At 40.6% G+C, this 12,412-nt stretch overlaps 1 protein-coding gene across 1 annotated transcript in view; it reads right to left on the reverse strand.

The window, feature by feature from the left end:
* PCNX2 (pecanex 2) overlaps window positions 1-12,412 on the reverse strand; it is a 145,697-nt gene that overhangs the window by 30,332 nt on the left and 102,953 nt on the right. The window contains exons 23-24 of the mRNA XM_066546767.1: window positions 11,084-11,142; window positions 8,461-8,676 (exon numbers count right to left, since the gene is read on the reverse strand). Of these exons, the coding sequence (XP_066402864.1) occupies window positions 8,461-8,676; window positions 11,084-11,142 (275 nt within the window). The remainder of the gene's footprint in view (window positions 1-8,460; window positions 8,677-11,083; window positions 11,143-12,412) is intronic.

Genomic DNA, 12,412 nt, shown 5'->3' on the forward strand with positions numbered 1-12,412 from the left:
GTGAAATCAAGTCAGAAGACGTAGTACTCAAACTGAAGTAGGGACAACATTCCTTTGTACATTGCTTGAAAAGAGTAAAACAAATGCTCCATGCTGTTATGTTTATTTTTGAAAGTTTAAAGGTCTTTCAGTATTACACTGATTTTAAGAGAAGATCCATCTTCATCCCAGGTGCAAAAATAAGTATTGCCAAATGTTTGCAAGTGATGGAGAATGAAAAACACAATAAACAATTGTGATCCCTCTACAACAATGGGATTTAAAGATGCTTTTTCCCAGTCTATGTAAATATTTGTATTTTTTTTTTCTTTTGGTATGGAAATATCAAATTTTATTTCTATGGAAGGCTTTACTCTCTCTACTACCTCTTTCAACAAATGCTGAATATTATTACTGCAGTTTCTGTAATTACTAGTTTTATTAGGAGACATATTGTGTAAAATACAGGGCCAAGGAGGCTGGCAAGGCAAAGAAAAGGTGAATTCAAGAGACCCTCAATGTTTAAAGGAAACTGTCTTTACATACATAGCAAATAGAAGGTGATGCCAGAACATTATTTGCATTCTTAGCTAATTCTACAGGTTAAAATGCCTCCAAGTTGTCTTTGCTAGGTAATTTTAATCAGCCAGAGTTAAAATTATACTACAGGGGATGCAATCAATGTTGAACTTGAGGAGCAAGAGTCATTCAAAGAAGAACTGTGTTATTACAAAAGCTATGGGAAACAACTAAAGGAGCTCATGTGGTTGTTTTATGGATTTATTCCAAAGAATGAAATCAAGGGTTGTGCTCTTTAACATCTGGCAAACAAGCCCTTGATTAACAAAAGATGTTTGATGGACTTGGGCACTACCACCTTGGGGATTTGGTGTCCTCACTGCTTGTGGAGCATCTGGGGTATGCCTCTTCATTTTAAAGGTGTAACCTGAGGCATGGCCAGTGCTCTGACAAAACACCAAATCCTCATTCCTGCTGATTAGTATTTCCAAACAACATCTAGTAAAAGAACTCAAGCCCACAAAGACAACATTCAGGCTTGATGCTTAAACACGTGTTGGTTCCCTCCTAATTCCTGCAGTCAGTTCTGGAACAGCTGCCAGTAATTTCCTCTCATCTTTAATGGAGCCTTGCTTTAGTCCTCAATGCACTGGCTGGACTTCAATGCCAGATTGGCATTTTACTGTAAAATTTCATTTACCAGTGCATACATCAATCCTTTTTGGTTCATTACTCCAGACACTGGTACCACAGAGACTGAGAGCACGTGCTCAGCTTTACAGCAGTTGAGCCAGAAGGGACAGGACACAGTAAATGAAGTCAAGCATTTGTGTCTTTTACAGAATGCTGGCCCTGGACTTTTTTGTATGTGCTATAAGCTGATGATTTAAATGACAATTTTTATATTACTTCTCAAGAAATTAGCAAGTTCAAGCAACTCTGAGAGAATTATTCATAAAACCAAAGAGCAGGGAACAGAACATGCACTTCACTTCTGCAATATAATTAAGTGTAGTACCATTAAATATTAAAATACAGGAAAATGTTTTCAGTAGTAATTAGTAATTTCAAAATCTGAGGGAAAACATTTTTTTACACTTCTTTCTGCAGTAGAAGGAAAATAATCTCATGCACTTCACTCAAGTTTAGTCATTCACTCTGACCCTTGCTAGTATAGATGTGACCAATTCATTTGTAAGATATCTAACGTTGGAGAGGTGCCACAAGTCCATCAATGTAAAAAAAATGTGCCAGCTGAACAAAGCAAGGTCAGCCTGTGTGAGCTCAGGAGAAAGCCAGGGTGAGAACTTGGAGCTCTTTGTATTTTCCTGACGCATCAGGATTTGAGGACAGACTTGTGCTCTGCCAGAACAATTTGACCTAAATGGAAATGAGAAAACTGAAACTGAAGACTAATCTTGCTTCAAAAGGATAAAATACACCTAACTGAATGATCACCCAGCCTTCTAGAATTAAAGGCTGAAACCACAGTGTGCTTTTGAATTAAATTTTGAAAACTCAGGGAGTGAAAAGCATTTTCCAGGATCTGAGAGGCCAGAAAGAAAAATCCACTACACAGCCACATATTAGAAGTGTCCTAGGATCAGTTTTAATTTCCATAAAACACTTCAGTTTTACAACATATCAGGAACAGGGACTAATTATTGTGGCTGAAGGTAGCAAGAGATTGAGCACTGAAGACTGCTGACAAATAAGCAAGGTGCAAATCTACACAGAAAGGGCTCATGCCCAGGGTAACTCCTTTCCTAAGCCATGCAGAGGTCTCCTCACAGATGACTCCAGAAAAACACCTGGTTGCCCACCCTTTGTTTGGCAAAACCAAGCACAAGAATGTCTTACCAATAAATGCATTACAGTAGAATTATCTGGCCCTGCTTCAACAAGCTTATGCTGCAAATCCAAGTATTCCCCAATTCTGATGGATAAGGCTCCTTCTCAACCAGCATTTCTTTTCTGTTCAGGATAGCAGTTTAACAAGCAATAAGTTATCAGAGAAAAAAAAGCACAGTGAGCATAATTATGGCCATTGGAAGACCATCCTCTACTGAAACACACATCAGATATGGCTCTGGAAACACAAAAAACCAAATACATCAAAGAGGAGTGAACTGAGCTCACAAGTGGAAAATCATGAACCTCTGATTTAGACACATTCTGTAAACCTGCAACTTTTTAGCTCCTTCCTGCTCTTTTGCTTGTGGAACTGGGATAAAGAACAGTAATTTATAGGTTCTGATAGTCTCTGCTTGTTTCAAATAAAAAATTCAGGACTTAAAAAACAGTATCAATTCCTCCAACATCAAAGCTGTTAGGTATAAAACTGTGGTTTGGCTTTCAGCTGCATCAGGTGCTTGTATGTCTGAAGAACAATCTGGTTTTCAGGTCAGTTGCTGCAATAACAGGCATCCTCTTTCCTCAGAAACCTTTTCTTTTCTTGGCCCATGAGGCACACTAAGGAAGGCCACATAGAGGTAGCATTCTCCAAAGATGTTTGTTGTTAGACTTGCAGATATGAAATACCACAAAAACCTCTCGTGTCACATCTTCTGCAGTGCAATGCAGGAGGCAATATTTTGGTTTTGGCAAAGATATTTTGTCAGTAAAAAGGGGCTGCACTGCATTTAGCATTTTCCTTCTTTCCAGAAGTCTTCTCCAGTGCACCCATAAACACACATAAAATTATGAAAGGAAAAAAAAGGAAAAAAGACATCAAATATTTATTCCAGTACATGCTACAGAAACTGTTCTAAGCCTATTTGAAATTTATAGACAGCTTCCATTGTTGGAGCATCATTGTACACCTAGAAAGGCTTATACATCACAGATTTCATGCATTTAACATAAAGTATCCTCTTCCTGTTTCATGCTATTCTTCCCAATTAAATCACCAAGATTAAAGAAACCCCTTTGCATCCTTTCTGTCCACGTTTCTAGTATTTCCAAGAATTGTGTCTCTCAGTTTTTGTTCTTTCCCACTAACACTGCACTTTTGATTTTTAACCTTTTCTCCCAAGGGATGTGTCAAAAAATGCTGGTTTTCTCCGAACTCTTTATAATTTATCAATACCTTTTAATATTCTGGTACATACATTGAATATACATCAAGTGTGGTCTCAGGAAAACCATGAACATGGGCACTTTTATTTCCCAACAGCAAGAGGTGATTTGTAAAAAAATAAAAGTTGTAACCACTCTTTAAATAAAGAATGATTCTTCCTAGGACTACAGAGCCTTCAGAAACAAAAGTCAAACAGAAATAAATATTCCTTACACTGGTAATGCACTTGCTACTGTAATAAAACTATGCACACATGCTGCAGAAATGAGGAACTGTCCTTATTAGACATCAGTACCATGCCTAAAGCACACAGCCTGCGCTGGCTGCTCTCCTACACCATTTTGTGTGAGAAATAAGCACAGAGAGCCCCACGGGCAGTCCCATCCTGCTGCCACAGCTGCCTGCCACTGCGTACAACTACATCTGTGTCTGCTCTGTGCTTCGAGCCTTGATCCATCTAATGAAGCTCCAAGTGAAGCATGAATATTGCACGTGCAACATGCAGTAACAAAAAAAAAGATCACAGCAAAGATTTAGAAGTTCATTAAATGACTGAAGAATACTGTGCAGGAGTTAGAAAACAGCTCTTGAAGACTTCAGCAACACCATCAGTAAGTCATTTCTACTCATGAAATGCTAAATGAATATTTCCCAAAAGACACTCTGTAGACACAGAGACTAAACAGGAAAATATTTTAAACCTCCCTTGTTCTACAGGGAACTCATGAGAGGGAGATATTCTGACATTGTTTCTGCTTGTTCCCTGACTGTGGGTTTTCCCATCTCTTCCTTTCAAATTAAATGATATGTTATGTATTTCTTCTGGCAGGCTGCTTTTAGCATTCTGCTGTGGTCTAACACACCCAGCAGAGTTAAGTTACTGAAGGGTTCAATTCCCTCACACCACTGTGCAGCTCCTTGGAAGTGTTCCCCTAGTTTCAGCTCATTTCTACCTTCTCCTTGCTGTCCACAAGGGAGGAGCTGGGCATTTCCTGTCAATGCCTGGAGGTCTCCAGCCTCCCCAGCCTCCCCTCTGCTTCATGCTCAGGATGAATGACACAAAGGAGGCACACCCCTTCTCTGTCCACAGAATGGGAGAGTGAAAAACTAATTCATCCAAGGTGTTTAATACAAACAGGACTAAAGACAGATGAAAGGAATCCCAGATTTGCTGACTTTCTTCTTTCAGTCTGCAACTTCTTAGGCTGCCTGCAGGCATTTGGTTGGGTTTGTTTTCTCATTTAAAAGCTGAGACAAATGCTCCTATTACAAACAGTTAGAAAAGCAACTGGATCAGTCACTTACAATGCCAAGCCTCAATTAGGATAGACTGCAAACTGGGGGGGCAGCAAGTACCTCCTCCTACATTTAAATTCAGAAGGCTCTGTGACCCCTTCTTAGGGCACTACCAGTACTGCCAGCACAGCCTTTCAGCTGCCTCCACGAGAAACAGGCATAGGAAAATCCAGAGCTCCACAATGCAAATATTGCTTTTGGTTTAGTCATAAACATAAAACAGTCACAGAGTACACTGTTGTGATTCACTCATTTCCAAAGCAAACACAGATTTCCTATTTAAGTAACAGCAGATTTTTGGGGCCCTCAATTAAAATTACTTGTTTGAAATTGAAATGAAGCAGCCAAAGCTCAGAAATTACAGATTACAAGTTCCTCCTCTAGCCCTTTTCTCCCCCTTGTGGGAAACCATTCCGTACAATGAAAGGAATTAGGGTCCCCTGTAAAAAACAGTGTGTGACCAGACAACTAAAAATAGGAATGCAGGATGCCCAAAGCAGAGTCTGGTGCTTAATAGCTGCCATTTGACTTTGTAAACCATCCATTCTTCCAGGGCAGTTCCATACACTTCTGCAGAAAAAAATCCTACTGTATTCAGTATTCAGGCTGTATTCACCAGCCCTTTGCAAGATTTGAAATGGGGAAGAACATGCCCAGTCCACACAGGAGATGTCTCCTGGTGCTGCTTGATGGAAACCTGCTCTACCTTCCTGCCCCTGCTGGCAGCAATCCTGTTCAAGGGAAGGAGCAAAGAATGCCTTCCAAGGCAGAATTTCAGTCTCAGCTTTCACACAACTTCCTTTGAACAGCCTTGGTACATCCCCTTGAGAAATTCTGCATTCAGGCCAGCCCCTCTGGCTCCTTTCACTCAGACTAGTGGCTGAGTGTCCAGGCACCACTGTGGTCTGCAGCCCCACCAGAGCAGCCCAGCTCCTTGCTGGCAGAAGGACCAAACCACAGACATGAAGGGCACAGTTCTGCAGCACAGTTTATCAAAAGCACACCTGCCCTCATGGGTTACCTGGAGACACAAACAACCCTCTGGTGGCAGCACATCACCCCAAGAAGTCTCCACTGGGCACACAGCAGGTTACCTGCTCACACTTTTGCGTCCATGAGGCTCTTGTTACCGTTTCCATCAGATCCAAGCATACTTATCTGGCTTGTGCTTGGTTCCCCTCTGGGTTCCTTGGCTTCTCCCGCTCCATCCTTAGGCAGGCTTGTAATTTGTGTGATTTCTCTGGCACTCATTCCACACAGTCCAGTGAGGTTCAGCTCTCACAGGCCACAGCACATGCTACATGTTTGAGCAGGTTTTATCTCAGGTAAGTTCCTTTATTCAACCCTACACAGCTTCTCTGTTCCAGGCCAAACAACAGAACAGCAACATACACTCCTAGTTTCTGTTCCCATAACAACTCCTCTACCACACACTCTGAAGACCAGAGAAAACTTCCTTACATACGATGTCTGTGAGGACACAAAATAGCCACAAATTTTTTCTTATTCTTGAAACAGGATTATCAAGTGGGTTCAGAGAAGAGAGACAGTCCATTTTTCTCCTATTTCCTACTACTTCCTCTTCTAGTATTGAGCAGTCTCTTCCCCTAGTGATACTTTCAGGGTAAGGAGGCATAGGGGACTAGATTTGAACTCAGGATGAGATAATCTAGGTGAAACCGCCATTTCCCCATTCCTCTCCATCTCCAGTAACTGGCATTACTTTCCAGTTCAGTTTGCTGCTGCTCTCTTGGTCCAGACCCATCCAAGACTCAGGTAAGAAAGAGGTGCTGCTTTGCAGGATGCCAGCCTCCCCAAGAGGAGTGCAAGAAAGACTGGGAAAAAGGATATTCCTCTTGAGAACTCAGCTGGCTCTCAACAGCAGTCTGTGAAAGACATGAGAGGCTGTGGGGCTCAGCCCCAGCTGAATTTAAAGACCTGTTGCAGCTGGCAGACATACTGGATCTATTCACAAAGTAAAACAGTATTAACTACAGTAAATTAACACTGAACAGCATTAGACAATCTGCATGGAAAGGTCAATTTTCAGACACATTTAATTACTTAAACTGTGATTTTAGGGAATACAGAGATACCTCGACAGGTGGCACACTGCAATTTTTGAGTTCTGCTCTCAGATCCAAGTGCCAAATGTCATTTGCTGGCTGTGAATGATCCTGGCTCAACGTCAAAGAAAGTCTTCCCAAACCACTTTGCAACTATCCAGTTGTTCCCCACTCAACTTCCAGTTCATTATGCCTGTCTGCTAGGCCCTGATCTTTTTATCCAGCTAGCACATGGCTTGAGCATCCTCTCATATGCTTTCATCTGTTTCCAACATTGACGTTACTTCTACTGCCTGGTGACAGTGATGATAGAGAGGGACCCCGAGTAAGGGACAACTGCACAAGGAAAAATAAAAACCACCTCACAAAACTCCAGTAATTTAACTGGGAAGGAGATTTCTTTCTTTCTGTTTGTTTCAAGTCCCACACTGAACTATTTTAACACAAAATGATCAGCAAAGATAAATTCTATTAGTTAGTCTGCAAGTACTTATCCCTGACACAGCAGCACCACTGCTCACCTTGGGGACATCGAAGGAGAAGATGAATACAAGAATACTTGCACAGATCTCTTGGAAGTTGAAGTAAGCCTAAGAACCACATGTGCATGACCATGTATTCCTCAACAATCATCATAAACAACAAGAAATTATAAGGCTGATAAACAAATGATCTTTCTTCCTTTCCAGTTGTTTTTCCTCACAATTTGCACCTGTTCTGAATAGGCATTTCATGAGGTACTACAATACCAAGCTGTTTCAGGCATTTACTGTTTTCTTTCCACATAACTTCGCTGAGGACACAAGAGTGTTATCTTCATCCCCACTACACAGGAAGGAAAGTGAACGTAAAGCATTCACCACAACCTGTTCAGCATCCTACATGGAGTCTGTCACAGAGTCAAGACTTGAGCCCACACATGTTATTTCCTAGTCTAATCCTCCCACATTTAAGTGCATTCAAAGAGCCAGTCTGTCGCTTATTTTCTCACACTCAACCTTGTTGAAAAGTCACCTTGATTATACTCTGCTGTTCTAGTGTGACAGAGACCATCCCCAGCACTGGTTTCTTGCATAGTTTGACATAGGATATTTTCCATTGAAGGAGTCTTATTTTGGTTTTGGGTCTTTTGTTTGTTTGTTTCTCAAAGACAAGGTGTTTCAGGTTGAAAGATTTTAAGAACAACTCAAATTTTCATAGTTATGGAGGAAAATAAATAATCTGAGAAAGTAACTAAGCATTACTCAAAAGATCTGTGAACCAAGCAAACCACTCAACAAGCCTTCTTTCTGGAAGTCTTATGATGCTGCAGAACATGGCTCCAAATTTCTTAACATCTAGATTTCAAAACAACATTCATATAATGACACAAAGAAGTATCAAGCTTTCAGACAGACAAGCATCTGTAGAAAGAGAAAGGTCCTCAAACTCTCGGTCCTACTGTAGAATTGTGATAGATTAAAAAGACAGACAGGATTCATTGCTGGTTTTGTTGCTATTGAAATCATCACGGATCCTTACCTCGAAATTCGAGCCCTCTGAGCTGAAAGGTGACAAGGCCATTTCCAATTTCAATCAAGTGCACAAAGGCATTTAAATAATCTGATGCCAGAATAAAACAGTCTCCTGTGTTGTAGTTTCCCCAGCGGCCCAGGATCAAATCTCCACAAAGAGACTCTTGCAGAGATCTTGTCAGATGCTCGTAAAAAATGGAGTTGAGATTATTGTCATCATTTCCTACAACCAGAGCAGCACACATTTGTAAAAAAAAAAAATTATACAACGCCATTCTGCATTACATTTTATGTTCTTTTTCATTCCTACTTAAATCTGCTTCCTCTAGCTAGGTGATATCTTCCTGATGCTTTACACAATCTACATTTCTTAGGTAGTCCTTCAAAAAATCAGGTTAATATGAGCAATATTGTAGATAGAAGATCACATTAGTGATAACACGTATTTCAGACTCAATCAAATAACCTCCATGATTTACAACAGTAAGAATTTCTTCACTCCACTAAAAATCTCTGCAATGCTAAGTTAATGTCTATATACTATTCCTAATGTAAAGAAACAAAAAAAATCATTACTACTTTACATCATTATAACTACTTTACATGTAGTTAAATTTGAATGTTTTTTCAGAGATTTTCAAATACTTTGGTCATAGAGACACCAATAATTTTGTTGGGATTTTTTTCCTTCTAGTCCTCCAGGAATTTTTCAAGGCTTTGTCCATGAAGAATCTGTTAGTACTCAAGATAAGGATACTCATTTTAAAAGATTTTACTGAGTTTACTGAGTAAGCATGAAACATGCATCACCAGAATTGCTACCAATTTAAAAATAGTAGCTGTTCAATTGCACATGGCTTGGACCAAATGCCCAGGTGAACAACACCCCATCACAATCTAGAAGTGTAATCTCTTAAAGATCTATGGCCTTTAACTGGATGAAAAGGAGCACTTTATCATGGCGATTTGTGAAAAGGACTGAACCCTTCACAAATGCTACCATGGTGCCACACAAGCCAACATGGTATTGCCCTGTGCTTTTACTCTTTAACACAATATATGCTTGACAACAGAACTGCTTTTCTCTTCTGTAGTGCATCAGTGTCCCACCTTCAATACTCTTAAAATGCTGGTGCACAAACACATTTACAAACCAACATTTTGTAGGTGTATTTGTATGCATGGGAGTGTATGTGGATACTGATGTAGAGGCAGTCATGCATTTTTTTGTTTGTACATATTTGGGAGGAGATCTTACATGGAGGAGAAAAAACCCATAAGATGAGGCTTGCAGAGGCTATGGCTTCCTGTACAAATTGCTCCTTGACACCAGAGGAGGGGAGGGCCTGCAACTACACTGCTTTTTGTGCCCATGGCCATTACACACCCAGCCCTGGTAGGTCTGTCTGTGTATGCCCATGTCCATGCAGACACACTCACCTGTGCACTTTCAGGAGTGTATTTGGTCAAAATTTAAGCAAGTCAAGAAATGAGTCTTTTAAGCATACACAAAAGGAATGCTTTTCTTGTGCTACAGGGTTTAAAACATAATTCACTTATTAGCATACATAATAATGCTAAAGGTCACTGCTATGAGGTGACAAAATGGCCTTAGGAAAAATCTTAGCTCCCTGCCTTAAATGAGAAATAATTAAAAACCACCATTCGTGCTTCAAACTATTAATACCTATCTTGCCTCCTTGGACAACCTGGATTACATAAATTTCTGCTTGAAGACATGTATTTATTCATGTTACTGATGTAATGGATAAGGACAAAAGGGATGGGGGGGGGGGTAAACCAGCAATAATTTAAATGTAAATGCCCAGCTTCCCAATACAAACCCTGCCATCTCAGAGGCAAGATAAAATTTGCCACAGAACACGTATACAGAACGTTGGAAGAACACATATATGAAACCTTGGTCTCTCTCATTGGGATGGGATTTCAGCACGAGACACTGGGATCAGTTCGCCCCAAAAAGGGCTCTGTCCCACCAGGCACTGAAGAGTGTCAGCTGATGTACCACACGTTCTCTGTGTCCACTGAGGTGCCAAAAACTGCTCTCACTTCCCAGTCTCACAGGAACCACTCAGTGTGGCCTGGGAAGTTGCTTTGCATGGCCATGAATTGGTGCTCATTTAATGCACAGATAACCAGCAGAGCAGCCCACCATCTTTCCTACTTCTTCCTCTTGCAAGTTTTCCAACTTCTCCCCCCTCTCGGAAAGGTTTCTCTCCAGGCAAGAGGAGATACCTGTCAGCCCAAACTGCTCAGTGGTAGGGCCACCACTAACTTGCTGCTTTTTTCCCAAAACCTCTCCCTGCCCACAGCTGACCTCTGAGTCTAGCTAGGGTGCCTGATGCATATTCCACACAAACACCAATATTATAATTAACCAAGCAATTGGCAGCCGAGCAGTTCTCTGTCTGATCAGCTACACATAACTGAGCAGTAAATTTACTCATCACATGACTCAAACTGGTGCTCTGCTAAATTTAAAATGCTCTGGTTTGTACACACAACATTCAAACCCTTTGCATCTCTTCAGCTTTCCCAGCAAAGCCTCACCACTGCAAGTACATCACATTTTGCAAATCAAGCAAGACACACGAACTCCCAAGCCATACCTGCATCCTTTTCGATCTGAATTGCCAGTCTGGTGTTGGAATGGTCTGATCTTTTGGTGCTGGAAATAAAGACATATTTACAGCTAGTTCTTTTTTTAAAAATAAACAATTCTCACAATAAACACTTTTTTCCTTTAACACATCTCTTCATTTTGTGTTGATATAATTAGGCAGTTCACAGTAATCCATTCATCAGGCATATATGGTTATTTCAGGTCAGTACTGCTGTTGATATTGTAGCTTATCAGCACACTCCTTCTGCCAGTTTTCCTTCTTGTGGGGCACAGTCCATTCAGAATTTGGCATCTGATACAACACTATGTACTTCACTAATTGAACTGGCTCTGAAATAGAAATAGATCAGCCAGGTGCCACCAAAACAGTGACTAGAAAGAATATTTAATCAGACTTTCTTTCCTTCTAAGCCTTAAGGAAAACAGCTGAACTAAAGGAGTTTTCTTTGGGTGAAAATGTTTCTATGGGTGTTTACCATCTATGGAAAAAAAAAACATTACAAAAATACTTTACTTAGTTTCACATTTAGCTAGGCAGCAACAGGAGAGTGCCTGGTCATTCTTATTGCTTGAAAAAGGGTAAATTAGAGGGCCTTAGTTCATACAGGCACTAACCCTGTCACCCTTATGAATGGCACATTCCCTATTCAGTATTTTCACTGCAGCAGTGGAATATAAACAACACAGGAAAAATTATTACAAAAGAGAAAGCAACTAGAAAGGTAGATTGGATTGAGCTTTTACTACTAACTGTAACAAAAGACACCATTTAAGTCAGAAAATAAGGAATGAGTAAATCAATGTGGGCCAGCATGTGTTAAACAGAAGAGAATGATTGTTATGGTGAGTAGGGATATTCAACACCAAGTGCAAAGCATCTCCCAAGTACCATGGGGTACTTGGGATAAAAGTGGAACTCTGGCTAATAAAAATATTATAGTAAACACCAATTTCCCTGAAATACTGCTCTGGCATGGGTATATAAGAATTTCAGGACACTTCATTGAAAATATTGCCTCAAAAGTTTTGCCCTCAATCACTAGCCTTAACAGAAAACCTATCTATCAAATATGATAAATGATCAAATATGTAAATATGATCTCTGATTCCTTGGAAAATGAGATTAAAGCAAAACCAGGAAAAGGCCCAAACAGCAGTCAGCATTTGGTCACGTGTGACAGTGGCAAGGGCCCCGTGTACCAAAGCCTGCAAGCACAAGGGAGAAAAGCCACAGCACCACTTTCTCTGGCAATGGATGGGATCCAAGGGAGACACCCGGGGTGTCCCTCATGGTGTCCTTGGTGGAGCTGCAGTG

The sequence above is a fragment of the Molothrus aeneus genome, chromosome 3, assembly GCF_037042795.1.
Source record: "Molothrus aeneus isolate 106 chromosome 3, BPBGC_Maene_1.0, whole genome shotgun sequence".
Lineage (NCBI taxonomy): Eukaryota > Metazoa > Chordata > Aves > Passeriformes > Icteridae > Molothrus > Molothrus aeneus.